The sequence below is a fragment of the Phodopus roborovskii genome, unplaced genomic scaffold, assembly GCF_943737965.1.
Source record: "Phodopus roborovskii unplaced genomic scaffold, PHOROB, whole genome shotgun sequence".
NCBI lineage: Eukaryota > Metazoa > Chordata > Mammalia > Rodentia > Cricetidae > Phodopus > Phodopus roborovskii.
In genome coordinates this window covers 1,462,210-1,483,739 of record NW_026126424.1, presented here as the reverse complement: position 1 = coordinate 1,483,739, position 21,530 = coordinate 1,462,210, and the positions used below count along the sequence as shown (strand labels likewise).

General features: G+C 47.4%; 1 protein-coding gene across 8 annotated transcripts in view; it reads left to right on the top strand.

Annotated features, from left to right (window-relative positions):
* Positions 1 to 11,867, top strand: part of Lef1 (lymphoid enhancer binding factor 1) — a 107,095-nt gene extending 95,228 nt beyond the window's left edge. For all 8 annotated transcript variants that reach the window (XM_051185494.1, XM_051185493.1, XM_051185496.1 and 5 more), the window contains one exon: positions 11,581 to 11,867. In XM_051185494.1, the coding sequence (XP_051041451.1) occupies positions 11,581 to 11,660 (80 nt within the window). In that variant the 3' untranslated portion in view covers positions 11,661 to 11,867. The remainder of the gene's footprint in view (positions 1 to 11,580) is intronic.
* The last annotated feature ends 9,663 nt before the right edge of the window (positions 11,868 to 21,530 follow it).

The window sequence follows — 21,530 nt, the reverse complement described above, 5'->3', positions numbered from 1 at the left end:
TGTGAGCAGGGTTGTGCACATGAGTGCAGTGCCCGTGGACACCAGCAGAGGGCTCTGAACCCCCTTGAACCAGTTAAGGGCAGCTATGAGCCCAACGTGGGTGCTGCTGGGAGCCGAACTCACATTCTCTAGGTGTGTGTATACTCTTAGGCAACTGCTCCCAAAGATTTTCTTTGTCTTTAATATATTGTGGATGTTAGCTCCTGTCAGGATTGTTGTTGAAAAGCTCCTTAGCCAAAGCCTGTTTGATCCAATGAAATACCTTATGGAGTTCTTTTCTTCCTATTGGAGTCCAGTTCCCGAAATCAATGCTTGCACCAATATCCCTTAGTAGTTTTAGAGTTTCAGCTCTTACATTAAGGTTTTCGATCCATGTAGAGTAAGACACGATGGTCTAGTTTCAGCCTCCTCAAGGTGGGCACTCAGTGTCCCCTCCCACCTCTCCAAGTAGTTGTGGTTTCTTCAGTATATACTTATGGAATCAGTTGTCTGTAGATTGATGCGTTGTTTCTGTCCTCCCTTCCATTTTATCGGTCCATGCTGTCACTAATGTTATGTCGTTAAAGAAACTCCTAGTAAATGAGAAAGATCTTTTGAGCTCACACCCCTGAACATGCAATGCAGCTCAAACGCTAAAAAGCTCTCCAGATACTTGTGTTCTCACCCCTCAGAATGCATGAGTTATATTTAATGGTTCTACGTTTGGGGGTGGCTATCCCATGTGAGCATCTTGAAGCCCCATGTAGAAATTGAGGATGATGATGGTATGAACTGACCAAAAGGCGGTACATTTGAAAATTCCACATGCACATTCACTCTGGGTTATGGCTGACCTGCTGTCAGGAGCAGAGCACACTTTGGTCTGCTGGAAATAGGATCGGTAAGAGCCATTCCTGTGAGCGCTTTTGAACAGCCAAATACATCCTTCCCAGTTTTGTGGAAAAGCTGAGAGCCCAGGGCCTTGGGAGATGAGCTATGTCTGCTGGAAGGCCAGACTAGTGGTTTATTCACCGCAAACCCCCAGTGAGGATGACTCCTGCAGGGTAAGCGCTACCTTGGGGAGGGGCTACTTGCTAAATGGGATCCTTTCCTTTCCCAGAGGAGTTTCCAGCTTGAGGGGCTGTAGGCATAAGAAGAGTAACTATGAAATAGTATGATACGAGCCGTGAGTTCCATACAGCGCGTTAGTTATATTAACGAGTATGTAAAATAGATAGGTAAATCTGAGTAGGAAAGGGGCAGTGCCCTGGATGGCTGACATTTGGGCTGTATGTTGGCTACGGAGTTCCTAGATTCCAGAGCATGGTGATGATGATGCCAGGACCTTGTAGGGCTTCGTTGTGGGTTTGATTTGGAACCTATAACACCTCAGCAGCTTGTAAGGGGCCAGAGGTCATTATCAAGGCCTCAACTTTTCTTTCTTCCTGACTTTAGTGAAGAAGCAGAAGAGAGTAAGCAAAGAACTGGAAGTTTTGAAACATCAGGAAAATTGATCACTTGCATTTATTAACTAAAAACCAACTCTAAAAACAAGTTCATTAATATTGACGGTAGTACAGCAAACCCAAAGCCAAAATTGTACAGAGATATGGTTTCAGTGTAGTGCCTCTGATTACATGGTATCCACAACCTAATTTAAAAGGAGAAGCAGGGTTCTTTAAAAAGGCGGAGAACTCCTCTGGCTAAAGGCACAGAACTTCTCCTGGAGACAGAGATGCACGCACACACAACCCCCTCACACCCACCCTACCCACCCCATCCCCACTTTGGCTCTGGCACAATCTTTATCTCAGAGGCTTGCTAACTAAATGAAGAAGCGTGTTTATCACTAAGTAGAACCTTCAGCCTCCCCTGCCCTGGGGCCAGGAGCTGTGTGGGAGAGGTAATTGCAAGTGCTGTACAGGCTGCAGGAGTTAATTGTGCAGGGCTTGGATTTATGTTGAAAAAAAAAATTGTTTCTGGCTTCTGTTTGATGCTGGCATTTGAAAGGCTCAAGGCTCCTGGGTCCTGTGACTCCTCCCAGAGGACCTCCCAGATGCAGAGCAAGGACTGAGATGCAAGGCCTGCAAGAAGGCAGAGAACCCCAGGGTCGGGGAGCCTGACCTGCCACCCCAGCTTCAGCCCTGTCCTCTGAGAGTTGGGGAGTGGTCAGACATCCTCCGTGGTTTTCAAACATGTTTATTTCCGATAGAATTTGAAGCTTACCCTGGCACGTTTGAGCCGTTTCCCTAATTCTACCCTGAAAGTGTACATGAACCAATGTCATTACATGTCCTAGCCTCTAGGTGTCTGCCTCTGGGTTGGCATTAAGTTAAAACCAAACTTTTTGTTGTTTTGTTTTGTTTATTTTTTAAGATTTATACTGAATATTGTATACAGTATTCAGCCTCTATGCATGTTTGGATACCAGAAGAGGGCACCGGATCTCATTATAGGTGGTTGTGAGCCACCATGTGGTTGCTGGGAATTGAACTGGGGACCTCTGGAAGAGTAGTCTGTGCTCTTAACCTCTGAGGCATCTCTCCAGCCCACCAGGCTTTTTTTTTTTTTTTTTTTTTTTTTTTTTTTTTTTTTTTTGTGAAATAAAGAGAAATTGGAGGCAGTTGGAGAAATCTTAACATTTGTCCATAGTCACACAGTAAAAATGAAGGCACCTGCCTGGACCTAGAAAGAGAAAATGTCACTCACCTACTGTCCCCTTCTTCATCTTGTAGCACATAGGAAGGAAGCACCCCAGTGGGAATTGTTACACGCAGAAGGTAGTTACTGGGAGTTAAAGACTTGAGAAAGAGCCCCTCTCTCTGGAGATGAGTAGCTGTCAGGTTAGAGGGGCCAGGAGTCACACGCAGTGAGTGTCTAAGTTCCAGGCTGTGCAGTGTCCACCTAGCTGGAGTGAGGTCAGCCAAGGCCACAGTTCCTCTGGGCTCAGCACCGCCCCCTAGTGGAGGCTGCCGCATCCCCCTTCCCAAAGAAGTGTCTAGTCCCTAGGCAAGAGGCTGCTAGCTGTGTCTGTCTTGCCTCAGATTCCTGGCTTACTTTGCTTGAAGCTGGAGAGCTAAGTGTCCTGAAAGGGGTCTCCCAGGGCTTCTGTCCCTGGCTTGGCCATTCTGAAGGAATGGCCTACCTGGGTCCACTCTCCTCTCAGTGAGCAGTGTGTGTACAAATGGCTGCCACGCCTGCCACAGGTGAGGAAAACCCTGGATTGGGAATCTGAACGGCAGCGAGCTCTGTGAGCTGTAATGTTCCTTAGAAAGTTCAGAACTCTGGCAGGGAGGGCAGGGGGGGGGCGAAGCTTGGTCACACAGTTTTAACATAGAGATGGTTACATAATGACAACTTGGTTGGCTAAAGTATCTGCCATGGTAAACTGTGAGTTTTCAAATTATGCCCTGGATTGCTGTGGTCACTGTGTCTAGCTACTTTGTGTTGCTGTGATGAAACATTAAGAGGAAACATACAGAAGGAAGAGTGTACTTGGGCTCAGGTTCCACCTTAGCAGTGACACAAGGCAGCAAGCAGCAGGCATGGAGCCAGGAGCTTGAGGAAGCTGAAGTCTCACATTTTGAACCACACCATGAAGCAGGGAACTAGAACCCGCAAACTCTCAAAGCCCGCCTCCAGTGACACATTTCCTCCTAAGCCTCCCCAAACAGCTCCACTAACGGGGGACCGAACGCTCTCATGCCTGAGACAGTGGAAGACTTCTTATTTACACCACGCCTGATACTGTGCTCTGCACACTGTGAGAACCCGGGGTCTTTGTATCCACGGCTGTGGGCAAAGACAGCTGTAGATTAAAGACTCTGGGTCTTCAGAAAGTTCCAAAGAAAGCAGAACTTGGTTTTGACGTGCGTTCAGCACTGTGCTCGCTCTGTGAGAGTGGTGTCAGGTAGGACTGCCCCACTGTAGGCCTCTGCAACACCGCTGAACATCGTTCCGCCTCCTCACTTGTGACCAGTGTAGTTGAACCTGCAACACTAGCGGGTCATCTTTTTTTTTTCCTTGCCACGTTATCCCCTAAACAATACAGAAGCCATTTCATGGCATTTGCACTGTTTTAGGTACTAGAAGCAGTCTAGAGATGGCTTAAAGTACAGGAAGGATATACATCCATCATATGCAGATCTGTTCCACTTCTCATCTGACAGGAAAGCATCCTTACCAAGGGATAACACTACAGGAGCAGCCTGTATCTGGCTTACAGGACCATCTTGTAGAATCAAGGATACTCACACTGATGGGCCAGAGAAGCAGAAATAGGAAAGTAGAACTCAGTTATCAACCCGGTCCACTGATCAGATGACATCACAACTTAGCCTATGGCTCAGTGGTTAAGGCACTGGCTACTCTTCCAGAGGACGCAAGGTCAAGTCCCAGAACCAACACAACTCCAGTCCCTGGGTAGCCAAAGCCCCTCTCTTGCCACTGAAGTACCAGGCACACACATTATACACACACATGTATGCAGACAGACAAAGCACCCATGTACAAGAAATAAATAAGAAAATATTTAACTGGGGATGAAGAGATGCACAAGAGGCTTACTTAAACTCCCTTGAGATAACATAACACCTAGAATTGTCCTAAAACCTATGATAGGCAATTACATCTGTCTACCAAAGTAACTTCTATACTAATAATGAGTTGTTTTAGACAATTTTTATTAGGATCTGTTTCTCAGTGAGGTATCTACAGCTTTGGGTAGTGCCACCTTCTGAGTTTTTCAGAAACCCGGAATTCTATCTCCTTAAATATCAGAACGTGGGAACTGGTATGTGTGTGGTATCCAGGGTAGAACCCAGGATCTTGTGCACGGTAGGTGTCTGGTTAGTTTTTTGTTTTTTTTTTTTTTTTTTTTTTTTTTGTTTTTGTGTGTGTTTCTTTGTTTGCTTCTTTGTTTTTATTTGTCAACTTGACATGGGCTGGAGATACCTGAGAAAAGGGAATCACAACTGAGAAAATGCTTCCCTGAGAGTGGCTGGTGGGCAGGCTTGTGGAGCATTCTCCTAATTAGTGATGATGTGGGGAGGCTCTGCACCAGGCGGGTGGTGCCTCCACTGGACAGGTGGTCCTGGGTTGTATGAGAAAGCAGGCTGAGCAGGCCCCGAGAAGCAAGCTGCTAAGTGTCACTTTTATATCAGCTCCTCGCCTTGTTTCCTTTGAGGATGAGCTGCGCTTAGGAAGTGTAGGATGAAATAAACTCTCCACTCCCCACTCTGTTTTATCACAACTCCAAGACAATAGGCTCTACCACTGTCAGCATCCACAGCTCCAAACATGGACTGTTTATATAGGATTCAAGGAGGCTGGAGAGAGAACTCAGTAGTTAAGGACACTGGATGCTCACCCAGAGAGAGGATCTGAGTTAGATATTCAGCACCCACACTGCAGCTCACAACCTCCAGGCCAGGGGATCCAGCGCCCTCTTCTGGCCTCTGTCGGGCACCAGGAGCATGGGTGATGTAGAGACATGAATGTAGGCCAAACACCTGTACACATAAAACATACAAAAAAAAAAAAAAGGACTTTAAGTATAATTCTATCTTCAACATGGTACGCTGAAATGTATTTCTCAGTACTTCATGTACAATCTACAGAGTGTGTACCATATTATATATGCTACAGTATATACGTGGTATATTAGCATTACATATGTAGTAGTCTGGCATTACTGTAAGTGACTCCAAGTAATATAGAAAAAATGTTAAACTGCTCTCTCGAATTTTTTTGTAACTTTTTTTTTTTTTTTTGCAATATGGAATGATTCCCCAGGAATATGTGGCTTCTGTCATGCTGTGGGGATTGAGATATTTTTAAAAAATGAATTTTATTTGAATAATACAAGTCAAAACTAAAGGGCCCGGACTTAGAGGTACAAAGGTGCTGAGTAGAAGTAAAGTGTGTTGGGTTTGTTGGTGAATTCCGTGGCATCGCTGTGGCTCTGTGTGACATTCCTACCCCTCCTACCCCCTCCTCTGTCCTCCATGCCTGAAGCTCTGCTGTCACCACTGATCTCCTGCTCAGGCCTCTGGGGCTTTAGCAGGGAGACTTCATTCCTTCATGCACCATGTGGCAGAAAAGGCCAAAGCAAGATTCGGTTTTAATTCAGCTCTAGCATGTGGTGTACGCTGCATGCCCGGAACTTCTGGTCTGCCTTCCAGACTTGCTCAGCTACTGCTGTTTTAGAAGATACCCTGTACCCAGGAATCGCCCGTTGCTCCTTCTTTTATACCAGAAATCCCGTAAGTGGCATCAACTTGCTCCGTCTTGGTTCTCTGTTGGTCAGCCTGAATCCCCTCAACCCTCCCGTTCTCGGCTTGTGTATCCCACATTCTTGGCTTTCTGGGGAGTGGAGGAACCCTGGGTTGTTGCCCTCCCACAGTGCCTGCTGAGTTCATACTTGGCACTTTAAATGCCAAGGAGGTAGTATCTGAGGCTCACTCTCCCTCTTAGAGCATCAGGCACCAGTAAGTCCCTTGTTTCTTCCTTCATCCGTGAGCAAGGGCAGGCTGCCACCTGCTTCTTACAGACAAGGAACCAGGGCTCGGCAGGCTGCAACGACTTCCCGGGTAAATCAGGGTCATGATTGCAGAGCTTGGATTGCAACCTGACTGAGGACTGTCTGATCTGAGGGTCTTATACCGTGCACTGCTACTTTCCCGCCTTCCGCGTACTTATACGGATTCACAAGGCAATGTTAAAGCAAAGGGCGCCTGATCTGAAAGCAAACACACAAGTGTACGTGGATTTGCGGCCTCATTTTTATAGGGCGTTAGCCTCTGCCCTCTCTCCGAGAACTGCTGTCAGGATAAGAGAAACGTGGACTAGGAACAGCATTTGGAAGTGGGGCTTCCTGTCCACAGAAATAAAACGGGCCTTTGATGTCCTCTTAATTCAGAGCCTTTCTCTAGAACAGCAGCCTCTCAACTTGTGGGGTGGTGACCCCTTGGGGGTCGAATGACCCTTTCGCAAGGGTTGCATATCAGAGATCCCGAGCATCACATATTTCCATTATGATCCATAACAGTAGAAAATTAAAGTTAGATAGTAGCAATGAAAATAATTGCATGCTTGCGGGATACTACAACATGAGGAACTGTACTAAAGGGCCGTGTCGCAGCACTAGGAAGGTTGAGAAGCACTGTTGTAAAGTGTGCCACAAATGTGCCTGCAGATTGTAGACCCAGCGGTCACTGGGGCCGCAGCCTCCCCTCCCCACAGGACATGCGTCCTCACAGGCCAGGCCGATCTGTATTGTATAGACCGAAGACAAAACTCCCCTGCAGTCATGGCCAATGGGTCCCGGGCCTGCCTCAAGTCACCTTGACACCATCAAAATTTAGTTTAACAGGTCTCTCTGTTCATGGTGACTAACACAGGAGAAAGCTGCACACTGGGCCTCCGCCTTGATCTAATCTGAGTCCAAAGCCAGGGCTCCAGACCCCTTCCTGACTCCCTCCCACAGCTCTGTGGTTAGCAATGGACCAGTCCCGAGTGTGGAACTAAGGGCTAATTCAAGTGCAGAAACAAAACTCAGTGTCAAGCTCCCTGACCACACATTTCCATTTTTCCTTTTCCCAAACCCCAGGGTTGTCTCACTGCCAGGGAACCACAGCCAGACTTATAGGCTAGGACGACTCTCAGAGGGGGTCGGAGTGTTGTTGTTGATTGGTGATCTTGGGTCTCTTTACTGGTTTGCTTTCAAACAGTGTGGCGTCTTGGGTTGGGCAAAGCTGTGGTATTCTAGATGTAGATAGAGCACATTGCCAAGATAAAGGTGCTGTTGCCTAGTGATAGACAGACAGACGGATGGATGGAAGGAAGGAAGGGTAAAGAAAGTGGGTGGCAGTTTAGTTGCACAGTGTGGTGATGAACGTGTTGAGGGCGCAGAAGTGTGTTTGTTTCCCCATTGTGGGTTGGGTGATGTCAAGCCAGCTCATCACCACCCTGGGCCATGAGTTCCTCCTCTCCAAATAAGTGAGAACACACAGCACTGTCCCGGCAGTGGGAAACTGCAGAGTTTGACCCAGGGTCAATAAGGCGATGGCCCGGTAGAAACAGAATGCTTGGGGAAATGGCCCAACTGTCCTTACAGGGGTCACCTTCGGCCAGTCATGTCATAATCTGCCTTAGACTCCTCTGCAGAAAGACAGGGCTAGACCAGTCCACATGCTTGCTTCCTGCCCTGGAATCCTGTACAGCCACCCTCCACATACATCAAATTGTACAACTCAGAAGTTCACGCCCTGCCGTAACAAGCAGAGAACAACAGGCTGCTGGTATGAGGGGTGTGGTATGTTGCCACAAGGCAATTCTTTCACTTAAAACCTCTTTTCACCTCTCACAAAACTAATCTCTAATACTGTCCCCCGCCCCCAAAGATGATGTTATAACTGCAAACACATTCAGGCCCCTACTTCCTGCTGGTGGCATTTAGGCTGAAGTGGTTGGGGGGGGGAGGTGTGGAGGGCGAATCTTGTCCCAGACCAGTGCTTTTGATTGCTTACAGACTCTGAGCCTGCTGTGAAGGGTAGGAGAATTCGCATTTTGGCCCTAAGAGACCTGCCTTGTTATCCCTGCCTTAGCTGCCAAGCCCAGGTGTCCAGGGCCTTCCCAAGCCTCCGGGCCTTTAATAGAATCCCACATTTATTTCCCTCTCAGTTTTGTGCCAAGGCCAGAGGCCCAGTGTCTCAGGGTCAGTGCAGTTCACCTGCCAGGAATCTTCAGCTTTTCCCTTTCCATTCCCGCTCTTCCTAAGCCAGGAGAGGGGATCTCGGTTCTACCCGAGTGGAGGGGTGTTATGTCAGATTGGAGATAGTTCCAGAAACACAGCAGTGCTCAGGGCATGAAGGGCATTGTATTCTGTCAAGCCACTGCAGTAATGGCCACATGGCAGGGCACTGGCCTTAACATCTGTAAGGGAGACTTGCTGGCCGCCTTTGAAGCTGAAGGCTTGGTAATTGCTGCTTTGATTGCAAGGGAAGGCTTCGGTGGGTGGAGCCCTGTCCTTTGCCAGCAAGCCGCCCGGCCCCACTGCAGACTGTGGCAAGTCTCCCATCTCTGGAACTTAGTGCCAGTGGTTTCTTCTAAAGAACCTTGAATTAACACACACACACACACACACACACACACACACGAGAGAGAGAGAGAGAGAGAGAGAGAGAGAGAGAGAGAGAGAGAGAAGACACCACACTGAAGACCCCATTTCTCCCATGGGATGTAAGAAGAGCTGGTCTACCCTGGTGTCTGGGTATTTTAACAGGGTGGCCAAGGATAGTCAAGGAGCCTCCTTGCCACTTTGAATGACAGTTCCCCAATCGGGATGCAACTTGGGTGGTAGGCTACCATGCAGGGGACCTCTGAAGATGGCCAACTTGTCAGGGGGTGTTGCAAGGCAACAGAATGTGAGATAAAGGCAGCCAAACCCTGAGTGCGTGGCAAAGAATGGCTGTGAGGAGACAGGGAGAGTGTGTCCAGGTAAGTTATGTCTTGTCCGTGAGAAAAATGATGCTCTCGCCAGCCATGCTTGTCTTGACTGTTAATTATTGCTGAGCCCAACTCAAGAAGGGAGGGACAGGGTGGGTTGTAGGCAGGCGTGCAGAAGAAGGGGAATATTGGTCACAGCTAGGTCACAGGGGATGTGTTCATTGCATGGTTTAGAGTTCCCTGCACCTGGAGTTGGGGACAGACCCCAGCAGAGAGATAACAGAGACATTCCCAGCTCCCTTAGGCCAGTCAGGTCTAAATCCCAGCAGCCTGGCATGGACCAGCAGCATAGGACTTCAAGGCTATATATCCTTAAGAAACAGTATTTTCATCCAGGTGGTGGTGGTACACTCCTTTAATCCCAGCACTTGCGAGGCAGGCCTATCTCTATGAGTTCAAGGACGACTTTGTCTACAAATCAAGTTCCAGGACAGCTAGGACTGTTACATGTAGAAACCCTGTCTTGGAAAAAAGAAAAGGAAGGAAGGAAGGAAAAATATTTTCCTGTCACAGACTGAGGGGAAACTGACCAGGAATAACAGCCTTTGGACAGCCTTCATGCAGAAGCACAAAGTAAACAGAGGACGTGCAGGGCCCGTGTCCTTCCCAGACTTCTTCAGTCTGTTCCTCTCTCATTAGAGAGGTCTTGCCTTCCCTAGCTCTTTGACCCTCCTTGTGAAGGCCCGATGTGTTGCTTGGTTGGGAACAAGGATTGTAACTGAACAGGTTGTTGTTCTGCTAACTTGGGAAAGGTTAGCTTTGCAGAGTAAGGATTTTAAATCTTTGGAGACTTACAGTTATCCTGTTGCCATGCTTCCTTCCCATTTTCTTGCTTTGTTTTATTTCTCAGTAAACAGTTGCTTCACAGTTTAGATCAGGTATTTGTAGAGACAGCTGTGGTGGGAGCAACCGTCCTCCACACACAGGTGTGCCATCCTCCACGCACGGCCCGCCGTCCTCCCGCACGGCCCTGCGGTCCTCCATGCACAGAAGGCCGCGCCCTCTGCCTCCGCACAGCTTGTGGGCAGGTGCCCTCTTCTTCTCTGAACTGCAGTCCTGTGGAAAGCACTTGGCCACCCAGCCTGCTCGTACACCTCAGATGGTTCCAGCTTTGTCCGACTACTCAGACTCCTTCCTTCCTTTCCTCTTCGTTGGGAGTGTGAAGGAGCCCACCCCACAGAATTAACCTTTTGGGGGGGGGACAGTCTACTTGTAAGGGGGATATACCAATCAGAAGCACAGAGGCCTGGGCTCGTCTGAGGCTGTCCGGGCTCCAGATGGGACACAGGGCTCCTGCACCTCTATCTCATGTTCAAAGCTATGGGGACTAGTGAAGGGCTGAAGGGACAGGACCTTGCCTCTGCTCGCCTCTGTCTCCTTTTGTTACAGTGTTTCTTTTTAACCTTTAGTGGCGTTGTAAAATCTCAGGTCATTAAAACTTTGGGGACTAAGGGCTTCTTTGCTTTTGAAAAAAAAAAAAGTTATTTTCAGTTTCCTGCAGAGTATTCATTTTAGGTTAACATTGAATGTCTTCATGACTGTGGAGGGAATCATCTTGAGGACTTAAGGGTAAATGGAGATGTATCCACTGTATCCTGGGTATATTGGGCTTGTCCTATAGGAGTTAGCGGCATGCTGGCTGTTTGGAATGTTCTAGTACTGTGTAGAATCCTGCAGTGGCTCCTAGAGTGAACTAAAACCAGCTAATACTTCAGCATGACAGGCCATCCCCTGGCCTGGCTCTTGCTCACCTCTTCGATTCATGTCTAGCCTATCCCGCCTATGGATGTTGTTTTCAATCATGGTTTTTTGTCTGTTTAACCAAGGCCCAACACTTTATAAATACTTGCCATGGCATAGGTCTGCACATGCATATACAGAGCCAAGTAAAAATTCAGCTTTATACACCTACCCTGGGATGTATTTGAGGTTCTTTTGGCTAGTATCCGGCAATCCGTTTTAGCCAACATGAACTTGAGAAAATGGATCATTTAGATGACTAGGTCAGACATTGCTGCCTGTAATAGAAGGTACAGTCTTTAGAGGCCCAATGGCCAGTTCATATTAATAGCATTTCCTTTGTTCCTTCTTGAGGTGGCAAAAGAAGCTCATTCCCAACGTGCAAAGCCAAGGCGGCGACCCCAGGCCCTCTTCTGGAGATGGAAGCTTGTTGAAAACCCAGACTGCCTCCACAGCTTGCCCGGCTGACCCCCAAGGAGCTCTGACAGCCTCTTTACCCCGAGGTCACTGCTAGAGATGCTGACCCACAGAGACAGTCACTGCCGGCCCTTCCTCCCGTCTCCTGCAAGCGCCAACTTCCAAAAGCAAGTCAAAAACCGGTTGTTTCTGAAAAAGAAAAAAAAAGAAAAAGAAAAAAAAAAAAAAAAAGAAAGAAAAAAAAAAAAAAAAAGCCCAAGAGAATGCTAGCAGGCCCTGCCCACTGAGTGGCATTGCTTCTGGTCTCTGTGCACACTTCCCTTCTGTGCAGACCTGTCACCCTTCTCAAGGATAGTACCTTGTCACCGCAACCCGACCCAGCGACCAGAGCAGGCATCAGCATCCTGGCGAGAGAATTGTGGAGGACTCCTCCCGTTTTTGTCTTCATTTTCCTATCTTCTTCAAGTTTTTATTTAACAGTACAAAAGGATCAAGCTTGTGTTTGCTTCTTTTATTTTTTAACTCTAATTTTTAAATTTCCTTTTTAAAGAAAATTTATTTTCCTTGTATATTTTACTAGCTCTGAGCTTTTCAGCGAAATTCGTAGGTCTGGAAGAGTTTGGGATAAAAAGAAGATGAGGAGAAGCCTTCTGTCTTCCTGAGAGGGCTTGTCCAGCAGGCGGGTTCTCCGTGACACACAGGGGCCTCTGTCCTGTGAAGTGTCCGATAGAGCTAAACCATTAGCCAAACCCACTCTCGTTGTTAGCGATTGGCAGCCCATCTCACTTAATTTTCTGATTTTTTTTTTATAATGACAAACTTTAACGTACACCCATTTGCTGTGCATTTTCATTTCTTTCCTTTCACTCTTGTAAAAAGCCCAGCACTTGAACTGTTATTCCTTTAAATGTTCTGTATTTGTATCTGTTTTTATTAGCCAATTAGTGGGAATTTATGCCAGTTGTTAAAATGAGCGTTGATGTACCTGTTATTTTTCAACAGCGAGGCACAGCCTTTGCCCCAAACTGTCATCTTAACGTTTGTCATTCCAGTTTGAGTTGCCGTGCTGAGCATTTTTTAAAAGAAGCTTTGTAATAAAACATTTTTTTAAAAGTGTCATTTTATTAAGAATAAAGCCGCTGATAATTGAGAGTTGGTGATGAGCCGAAGTCGGAGAGGCATGGGATCAGCCCGCGTCAGAAAGGACAGTGGAAGGTACAGGGTAAACCCTGTGCCCCCCCCCATGAAGACCCCGGAGTCAGGCAGAGCCATGTGGCAATGGGATTCTCCCTGCACACCACAGGCTCCATGAGGGCTCCAGCCCCGGTGGAGTGAGGCTCCAGCCAGGGCTCTTGTCTCCCCTCTTCAGAGTTCACTGCATTTCAACCTGAGCTCCCCAAATCTTGGGGCTCATCCATTCCCTCAGAGTCTAAGATTTCCCGGGGTTTAGTGATAGCCCATATTTTCCCCGTAAGCCCTTGTTACGTTAGTACATGTTGCTGTCTGCCTTAGCAGGAGCTCCATACATTAAAATGGTGCTCCTTTGTGACCTTTCACCTCTTGAGTTTGCTTGGGATCCCCTGGTGTCCCTGGCTAACAGAAATCCTGAAATTCTAGTTCTTTCCTTCTCAAGCGTGGGCACAGCTGGGAAACAGCTGGTTCCCATGCTTGCAATAACCCTCCACGCACCGCACTTGAAGACTGCCATTAAATCACCCCTCAGATTTCTCTTCCCCAGGCTAAGTAATCCCAATTCCTCTCGGCTTTCATCACCAGCCCTTTAATCATTTTCATTACTATCCTCTGGAACCTCTCCAGTTCCTCTTCATTTAATCCTAAACTTGAACCAGGAAAAAGCGTATTATGTTCGGGGGTCCCACTTGTTAGAAAGATTTCCTATTCCACCCTTCGTTCAGGGATCATCTCCTGAACACACATGGTTCAAGGCACTCCCTCTGACGCTGCCACCATGATATTTGAGGGGTGAGCTAGGAAATCAAACACGGTAGACTACTTTTCAGGGGGCGGTGGGGGGGGGAGGGGATGGAATCTCATCCATGTCCGAGCAAAAACATGTTCATCAAGGATACAGGTGGCGGGGGTGAGGCTAGTTCCCAGCCATTCTGTCAAACTGCTTCCTGGAGGCGTTTGTAGTAGGGAAGGAGAATCAGACATTCCCCTGCTCTAAGGGGGGAGGGAGAGAGAGAGAGAGAGAGAGAGAGAGAGAGAGAGAGAGAGAGAGAGAGAGAGAGAGAGAGAGAGAGAGAGAGAGGAGAGATCAAAAAGGGTGCCTATGGCTTGAGAGATGCTCCTGGCCACTTCTGTTTGATCATAAAGTGATGTGACCCCCTGGCCTGCAGCTCGCACAAAACTCGGCCCTTCTGGGAACTTGGCCTTGCCTGAGATCACAGTTGGCACACTCATCCTTCCAAAGGGGTGTTTTCCTCCTGTTTTGGTTGTCCTGGTTACTGGCAATACCTGTCCAGTTGGGAGGGACCTTCCAACTGTTTCATGCCCATGACTATCCTAACCAGTTATTTTCTCCCATAGTTGGTCTCTAAGGCTGCAACAATGTAGAAACTCCTGCTGAGCAACAGTAACAAGACCCTTGCATGGCTTCCTTTTAAGGGAGAAGGATCCAAACAGGAGAGGGAAATTTAAATTCCATAGCACATAGCAAAGCTGTAGCTTGCTTCCTACACTGTTTCTACCCCAGGAAGACCCTGTACAAAACAGACAAAACAGCTAATGTGAATCAATGAGTGATAGCTAAATCTGGGACCGCCAGGGCACCACTATACTAGATGCCAGGAGTTTTAAAAGCTGTCCAGTCAGCCTCTGCGTGTTAACGTGACTGCTTTCAAGTAGGAACTGCGAGTAGCTGAACTTCTTAGTTCTACTAGAAAAACAGTGGTCTAACTTCCTATAGTGTATGATAAAGATGTCATTGGTTTTCTTGGGTATCATTCTAGAAGCTGCTATTTTAAACTTATGTCCCTATCGAATGGAAAAACTCCATCTCCCTCAGAACAGAGGAAAAGAGGGTATAATGTACAATGATATGAAAATAATAATGCAAAAACCCAAGCGGGACAAGGTTGCTTACTTTTCTTTATTGTGACGGTGTATTTGCACCTACAGATCTCAGCACTTAGGGCAGAGCAACAGTGATTGACCCTCAGTAACTACAAAATAGTTCAGAATGGGCTTCCCCTTCAATTACAATTCATTTTGATCCATTGTGGGGAAAAAATACAATCTCTATAGTGTGCAGTCATGTTCAGGGAAGTGTTAATGGGGGCTGTTTTGAACTCAAGATTAGAAAGGCACTTAGACAGGGCGGGAGGGATGTTGGTATTATTCACACACACTGAAGTGTGTGTTCATGAAATCTGAACATCATCTGTCTCTCACTTAAAAATGTATTTTGCATGGGTGTGTGTGTACCACAAAACTTCGTGGAGGCCAGAGGACACCTTGTAAATGCTTTCACCTTCTGTCATGTGGGTCCTGGGTCCTAGCTTTGCCACTCTTACCCACTGAGCCATCTGGAGGGCCCTAGCCGATCTTACTATGTACCCCCAAGCTGGCCTCAGACTCATGATCCTTCTGCCTCCACCTCCCCAACGCTGAGGTTACACATGACACATTTTGCTGAATCTAGCTTGAGATGTCAATAGTTAAATTAACTTATCTCCATATTAGGCGTGAGAGAGAAATTGGCGGAAAGCATCCGGGCCAGATGGACATAAGAGCAGTAGGCATGCACAGCAGATGTGGCCACATGTCATCTTGAGTGCCTCTTTGCAGTCACAGCAGCATTAGAGGAGTGGGCATATTTTCAACCTTTGTCACAGAATCTGAAGTCAGTGGCATTGCTGACTTATACTTTATGCTATGTTGTTTTCTCCATGAGAAAAGTATGTAAGGCAACGGAAATAAAGCCCCACAAACTGGCCTAGTTATTATCACAGGCCTTTAAGGTTTCTTAAATTATTATTTTATGATTTTTTAAAAATATGAATGTAAGCACTTTGCCCACATGTATGTATGTATGTATGTATGTATGTGCCATGTATATACCTGGTGCCCTCAAAAGTCAGAGCAGGGGATGAGAACCCTGGAATTGGAGTTACAGATGGCTGTGAGCCACCATGTCAGTGTTAGGAGCCCACGCTATGTCCTCTGCCAGAGCAGCAAGGACTCTTGACCAGGCGCTGTCTCTCCAGCACCATAGGCTTTCCTTTGGACTTCTGTCTTAGCTAGGGTTGCTGTGAAGAGACACCATGACCATGGCAACTCTTACAAAGGAAAGCATTTAATTGAGGTGGCAGCTTGCGGTTTTAGAGGTTCAGTCCAGGATTGTCATCGTGGTGGGATGTGTCAGTATGCGGGCAGACATGGTTTTACATTTTGTAGACAACAGAAAGTGGACTGTCTCACTGGACATGGCTTGAGCATATATGAGACCTCAAAGCCTGCCTCCACAGTGACACGCTTCCTCCAAGAAGACCACACCTACTCCAACAAGGCCACACTTTCTAATAGCGCTACTCCCTTTGTGGGTCATTTTCTTTCTAACCACCACAGGTTCCCAGGTCTGGCTTGCCCAACTTGTATACCTCATAAGACAAGGTCTGTGTGGAGTTCACCTGGGGGGCTTAACAAGGTCTAGTGGTAACTTGTGGATGATATTATTTTTCTTGGCACCTCCTGGCATCTGGCCCACATAGGTTATCCCTGCTGACTTCCTTGGGTTCCAGTTAGCTGGGGCTGTCTGTCCCTCGGTTTCTAGTCAAGAAACCTTACTAGATCACTCTTACTAGATGGCCCTTGCAAAAGCCACTTTCCTTACTCTCCATGAAGCACTTGGCAACTGGGACTATGGTTAAAGACATTTTTAAAATTAAGCATGAATGTGTGTGGATTTGTATCCATGTATGTATGCAATGTCCAATGGAAGCTAGTAGATGGTGTCTCCTGGAGCTGGAGTTATGGGTAGTATGGGCCTGACAAAGCGCTTACATAAGTGCTGGGAACTAACATGGGTTCTCTGTAAGACTACATGCTCTTAAACAACTAAGCCATTTCTCCAGCCCCTCACTTTTAACCTCAGGCTTTCTCACAATGATTCTTTTAATTCATTCATTCATTCTCTCTCTCTCTCTCTCTCTCTCTCTCTCTCTCTCTCTCCCCCTCCCTCCCTTCCTCCCTCCCTCCTCCTTTTCCTCCCTCCCCTTCATAGAACAGCATTGCAGATTGGATAATGAGGTCTTCAGCCAGTAGAGGTTCGGGATGTGAGGTGTTACAGAAACACTGTGGTACATACAGAGTCTCAGGAAAGGAGGAAGCTGCTAATCGCAGATCACACCAGTGAGCAGTGAACAATGTTGCCACCTCTGACTTCCACATTTGGGATTCTTTTGATTTTAATACACAGGTGCCAAGCATTGCACCACCCCCAGCACAAGTGTGCCCACCCAAGACTTAAGGGGCACATAAGCCAGAGGTGCTGGCTTACAGCAATCCCAGCACCTCAGGAGGGAAAGTCAGGAAGGCCGTCCAAAGTTCAAGGCTAGCCGTAGGATTGAAGCCAGCCAGGGCTACACAGGAAGACGCTTTCTCAGCAACAAGTAAATCTAAAGTTGTAAGTCCTAGTGAACTTCCCTTAGGCCTATGACTCTTGCAGACATCAGGTCAATGATCCACGGTGAGGCCATGTGCCAAAGAGCAGCTGGCCTTCCAATGCCGTGGGCATGTCTGTAAACTGAAGTCTCTACCTGCAGTGGACACTGTGACACTGGTCAACTGCCTCTGTATTCTGTCTCTTTGGTCCTATTTCAAGTCAGCTGGCAGAAGAAGCGTGTCTCTGCAGCCTGCCTCCCCACGCCTTACGATGGAGGTTGAGGGCTCTGGATCCCCAGTGAGGCTGCAGTTCATTCACCCAAACCTCAAGTCTAGAGACTCCTGGTTTTGTTTTACTTCCTCTACCTGGCAATCCTGAGTCAATGGCTATTTCTGCAAGGACCATGAGGCAGTTACTAGAGGTTTTCCCTAACAATGCCTGTTCACCCCCGAACAGGCATGATTTTTGGTAGGATGTCCCAGTATGGGCACCTACAGAATGAGATTGAGACATCGTATCAAGACCTGGAGACAGCATCTAGACCCCACAGTCTTTGAGGACCCAAAAGGTCTGCACCACCACCTGACCTGAAGGGATGGTATTCCTTCCATACATGGGCTCCTATTTCAGGCAGTTACAGTCTCAAATGCCCCTAAAAGATGAGCCAACATCAGCCCCAGCGAGTACAGACATCTTCCCCCTCTTGCCTAGTGGGAACTCACTCCCTTCCGATACCATGAAACACTTAGCAGCTCATCCAGTGTTATTTGAAACCACAATATAGGGGTCAGGAGTAGAAATATCGCCCGGTGTTAAGAGCAATGGCTTTTCTTGCAAAAGACCCAAGTTTGATTCTGAGCCCCGACATGGTGGTTCACAACCATCTGTAAATCCAAATGCAAGGGTATGGCGCTCTCTCCCCTGCCTCTGCAGGCACAGTACACACACAGTGCAGAGATACATGCAGGCAAAGTACTCAAACACGTAAGATACATTAGAATTCTTTCTTTTGTTTTCCTGAGGCAGGGTTTCTCTGTTTAGCTTTGGAGCCTGTCCTGGAACTTGCTCTGTAGACCAGGCTGGTCTCAAACTCACAGAGATCCACCTGCCTCTGCCTCCCAAGGGCTGGGATTAAAGATCTACATTGAAAACTTTTTAAGAAATAAAACCACAATACAACAGGATAAAGTTCGTGTACTACCTCATTCCCTTGCATTTCCAACCTGTCGAGAAAGCCCCTGCCTTTCCTCTGCGGTCTAAATAATCTGGTCTACTACTTATACAGAAAATGTCAGTGACCTAAATGACAGGCACTCCTCCTGCTCACCGGAGTTTGTCACCTCCCTGATCCACCACCCCTCAGAAGACTTGGAAAGCCCTTCCCTGTTAGCTGTGGGAGTGCAATGTGAGCCAGTAGCTGACACTCAGACCTGTCCCCAGACTGAAGCTCGTTTCTCTAAGTATAAAGTTCTCAGGGCTGTGGTAACCCCAGGGCTCCCTCTCCAGATAGCCTCTCTGCACTCCACAAGACGCACAACATCCTTCAGCTTGAGGTCTGGTCATCAGCATCCCCAAGGACAGGTTCCAACGCTGTCCATCTTACCAGAAATATAGATCCAGACAAGAGCCTCTCCGGGTTACTCAGGCAAAGAAAGAGGCTGGAGACCTCAGCCCGGCTGGCTCCTTCCAAAGCCCAGGGCGGGAAGAGAACTCACAGCAGCTACAACTGGTGGGTGGAAATGCAACCCAACATTAGTACCATCGACAGCATTCTGTGTCCAGTGGTTAAACCTTGCTTTGTCACCTCAACAAGGTAGCAAAGCAAAAAGTGACAAAACGTATGGGGGCCGGGAACCTGTGATTATGAAACTTCTAGATCAATTGAAAAAAATAGAACTCAAAAGACCAAATGGATTCTTTCCACGTATGGTTTAGAGAGTGCGGTGATGAGGGCTGAGGGTATAGTTGAGTTGCCTGGACTGCCTGCCTGGTACACCGTATGTCCTGGGTCTGATCCCCAGCACTCAAGAGGACCAGATGTTGAAAGTTATCCTGGGCCCCACAGAAGTTTGAGACCAGCCTGGGACATGTGAGGCTCTGGCTCCAGGTGGGGGATGGGAGGGAGCACAGCAAGGATCCCGCTGCCCAAGTATTTTTAGATTACTATTTACGTCGTTAACAAGAAAATTAGTCCCAGGGAGTTAGTGCCACACCTCAGATTTTTTTTTTTTTTTTTTTTTTTTTTTTTTTTTAACAGATTTAGGTTGAAATGTTAAGGGGATTAAAATTAAGGTGGGACAAGACAAAAGCCTGTGTCACGTGTATGAACCCCTTAACACACCGGAGGGGAAGCATAACCAGCCTGCGCTGTTGTGTAACCCACCGCTCACACGCTGGTTTAACTGTCTCCAGTGATGAACAGCCTAATCTCAAATGAATTTCTGAAGTCTGGCGTTAGCCAGACTTAGCTGCCTGGCAGAATTCAGTGACAAATCCCTTTATAACATGTTCTGAGTGGCTTTGTAGGGTGTAGTGTCTGGCTTTGTGGCCCAGATTGATCTCAAACTCACAATCCTCCTGCCTCGACCTCCCAATGGCAGGGATTGCCGGCATGTGCCATTCCACACTTGACCGACACCAGCATTTCTCAGTGTCAGCAGCTGCTTCCACGTGACCTCGAGCTACATCAATCAGTGGTTCCCTAGAAACAGATTTCAAACTTGGCAGTCAGCAAGTTAAGCGATGTTTTTCCCCTTAGTTGCTGTTATTAACAATAACAGTAAATTTATGGGTATTAAAGAGCCATAGGTTTTGTTCTGTAACATTTCAAAATAATCAAGAATTTCCTTTGAAATGTTCACTTATATTAGAGGAATTAATCACACACGAAGTGGTGGGGGGAGCGTTTTGTTGGTGATGGTGTCTTTTTTCTTTTTTTTACTTAAACCCTGGTGTTGACTTTCCGTGCTATAAAAGGTTCATGCTGCCATTAGGAGGCGACTTTAGAAGCTGAGGCTGGTCCCCCACGAGGGTGACTAAAAACTAGGTAAGACAGCCCAAGGGATGGGAACCTTATTACTAAGGTTTGGTTTTCAGGCAGATTTCAAAAGCCCTGACTATGGGACTTTCCTTCCCACCTGGGGTCACAGAGCCATGGAAGGGGACAGGAGGCCACTCCCCAAGTGCCAACTTGGAGAAGAGGACAAGGTTCCAGAAGCCACCCTGCAGCCCCCGGGTGTAAGATGGCAAAGGAGTTGAGAGGCTGGGCCTCCTGAGCATCTGGCAGGGTCAAAGCGCATTTGAAGATGCCATCTAGGAACAGTGTTGTGTCCTTTCCCACCCTGGGAACTGACGGTTGCACCACCGAGTTCTTGTTCTTTCCTGAAACTTAGTGGTTAAGAAAGAGCTGGGCCATTTTCAGGATGAGTGCCCACATCCTCTGTTGACTCTGGTTAGAGGGTGACAAACTGAAGTCTGTGGGCCAGGGGTCACAGAAAAGGTCAAGAGCTAGCCTGAGAATAAGCAGGCTATGAGGCCACAGATGACCTAGAAACGGGGTGAGATTTGGGGTGCACAGCAGCCACCCTCTCGGGAACCGGGCACTGTATAAGAACAGCATCAACACATCAGGTCCCAATGTGTGCGCACAGGCATACATGTGTGCACTTTCTCCCTGTGACACTCAGGGCATTTTAAATGAATAATTTCCCTCTTACCAATCACTAACTGGGGGGGGGGGGGAAAGAAAAAACTAAGCCAAAAATATCCTGACACAACTATGGCCTGAGATAACAAGGACCTCCACTTGTTTGGGGAATGTTCTGTCCGAAAGTTACATTTGAGATTTCCAGATTTATTCTTTTGCACTTGTCATCTAAAGTCTAAACCTAATCCAAAATCTGCTACTAAACGTCTGATGGCCTTGGACATATCACCGAACCTCCCTTCACCCCCCCCCACTAATGAAGCCGCTGGACCTCAGGGCTCCTGGGGGCTTTCTAGGCCCACACTCAATCCCGGGAGGCACTCCGTCAACCCAGTGACTCTTACGTTGTGTTATTTTACTTTGTTGGCAAGGAAGAAACAGATGCTCTTAAAAACCACCCTTCGTGCCCTTATTTCTATTTTACTGCTAAGAATCATGGAAGGGGCAGACACGGGATTCATACTAATCCCCCCCCACCATTCCCTCCCATGCTGCCACTTCAGAACCAGTTAGACGTCAGAGAGGATGGGCCGTTTTTATAATTACTCAAGCATC